General features: G+C 43.6%; 1 protein-coding gene across 1 annotated transcript; it reads left to right on the top strand.

Annotated features, from left to right (window-relative positions):
* Positions 1 to 222: 222 nt before the first annotated feature.
* LOC140015173 (uncharacterized mitochondrial protein AtMg00310-like) lies at positions 223 to 682 on the top strand. Its single transcript, XM_072067076.1, has 2 exons — positions 223 to 438; positions 560 to 682. Exons 1-2 carry the CDS (start codon positions 223 to 225, stop codon positions 680 to 682), a joined length of 339 nt encoding a protein of 112 aa, XP_071923177.1.
* Positions 683 to 2,130: the final 1,448 nt, after the last annotated feature.

Raw genomic sequence — 2,130 nt, 5'->3', positions numbered from 1 at the left:
AGCAAAAATATGTCCAGTGTTTAGCAAGATGATATATGTAAGGAGCTGGGGAAAATACAAAAAGTCAGTCAAGGGAAGTACCTGGGTCTACCAATGGTGGTCACCAGAACTAAGGAACAGGTGTTTGGTTTTGTGAAGGATAATTGCCAGAAAAGAATAAACTCCTAGAAAAACAAATTTTTGAGTGCTGCTGGGAAGGAGGTGCTACTTAAGGCAGTGACTATGGCGATGACCACCTATGCTATGTCATGTTTTAAATTGTCATCTAAGCTGTGTAAATACATTAGTTCCAGGATGGCTAGATTCTGGTGGGGTGAGAAAGATGGAAAAAGCAAACTGCATTGGTGTTCCTGGAAGAAGTTGGCTCAAGAAAAGGAGAATGGAGGGTTGGGTTTCAAAGACCTGCTGAGATTTAACAGAGCATTGCTGGGGAAACAGGTGTGGAGACTCTTAACCAATTCTTTCTCTTTTAGTGAGTAAGGTTCTCAAAGCTAAGTATTACCCCAACGAGTCACTACTCAGAAGCAAAGTACCTAAAACAGCCTCCTGGATCTGGCAGAGTATTATGGGAGCAAGAGAGGAGGTGGAGGAAGGTATAAGGAGGAAGATAGGAAATGGGAGGAGCACAATGGTATGGGACGACAAAGGTGGTGGAAAAGGAGAAAGCAGAAGCATTAGGTGAATTCTTGAAGCTGACAGGATTAGGAAAGAAGGCATGACCTTTCTCTTGCCTGGTGGCATTGGTTAGCTTCAAGAGGCCATTTGGTGTGATTTCAGCTATGCCATCCAGGCTCAAGTTTCACGACCGGAATCCGTTGTAGGTGATACTAAGGTCCTGGGAAGATCCAAAGCCAGATAGAGTGGAAACCACAAGCAGTATAAGCTTGATTAGAATCAACATGGCTAGCTAATGGCTGATACTAGCTTCAAGTTCTCTCCAAAATCTGACAATGGTTTTAAGTATATCCTTTGCTTGTCAGTAAGATATCAGCAGTATTAATTGACTCTCGCAAGAGACCCGGACAAGAGATTCTGATTGCCGGGCCTGGCGGACATTGAAAATATCGGATGATTGTGCCAATGGCTGATAAAAAACTTATCAATTTTTCCGGTCACTATCATTAGTCCATCCAGGAACAGTCATTGTCACGTGCATACTGATATGTAAATCCCTTATCCGCACCAAAGAATTAACTCATGGCATATTAATCTTATTCCATAATAGTACCTATTCAATCTAGGTCCCTGCCTCCTTCGACTCGACAACATTTAACAAGTACTTCGCAAGCCTCTAAACAAGAATAGACTGAGAAGAATGACAAAGTGAAATGCACCAGAATACCAAGAAATTAGCCAAAACAAGGGGAACACACACACACACACAAGGCGAGATGCAAATATATAGCAGTTGGAGAAGCTAAAGTTGACCTTTCTTGATACGTTCCTCGATCAACACGTTTCGAGACACGTAGCACGTTTGCCCAAGGATCTAGCGAGGATGTCCAACGCTTGGAGTTGCGGGGTCTAAAACCAAACGGACGACACGATTTGATTCAAGACGGTAGACGACACTCCGATGAAGGTGAATACTCCAGGGGAATAGGTCGGTAGAACAATCTAGGACAGGACGCAAGACTGCTCAAAACCCTTGCCAAAGCAAGTAAAGGGGTCGAATCTCTCTCTCAAGAAGAATCGAAAATATGCAAAACTTTATTGATAAAATGTCTCCCTTAAACCTTACAAAGCAAGCCTATTTATAGGCTAAAGTGACTAAAACCCTAAAGGCTAGGAAAAGGAAAAAGTCGGCCCATGTTTTTGGAACAAGATGGGCCGGCCCATGCTCTTACTTAATCATTAACTAATTGCTAACTAATTGATGGGGCCTAAGGCCTTATTCGCTTGGTGGCCCGCTTGACTCTTCGTGGACTTGGATCATGGTGTAAACGACTCGATTGTCTCTCTCCAAGCCCTCAATATCTTAGTGAACTCCATGTTGGTCTTGAACGTTCCTTGAATTGCTTAGCCCGTGCACATGTGACTGGGCCCAATGGTACTTGAACTGGGTCATTGGTGGGCCAAGGTCCGTGCACACATCAGTCCCCTCCTCTTAAGAAGGATTTGTCCTCAAAT

Source organism: Coffea arabica, chromosome 10e (genome assembly GCF_036785885.1).
Source record: "Coffea arabica cultivar ET-39 chromosome 10e, Coffea Arabica ET-39 HiFi, whole genome shotgun sequence".
In the NCBI taxonomy this organism is placed as follows: Eukaryota; Viridiplantae; Streptophyta; class Magnoliopsida; order Gentianales; family Rubiaceae; genus Coffea; species Coffea arabica.
Note: the sequence above shows the minus strand (reverse complement) of the source record. Positions and strands in the feature narration are given on the sequence as shown.

Excerpts from the sequence above, each read along its gene's own strand:
- LOC140015173 (XM_072067076.1), top strand. The coding sequence starts at position 223 with ATGGCGATGACCACCTATGCTATGTCATGTTTTAAATTGTCATCTAAG. Across the intron at positions 439-559 it reads GAGCATTGCTGGGGAAACAG|AGTATTATGGGAGCAAGAGA; the intron begins GTGTGGAGACTC and ends TGGATCTGGCAG.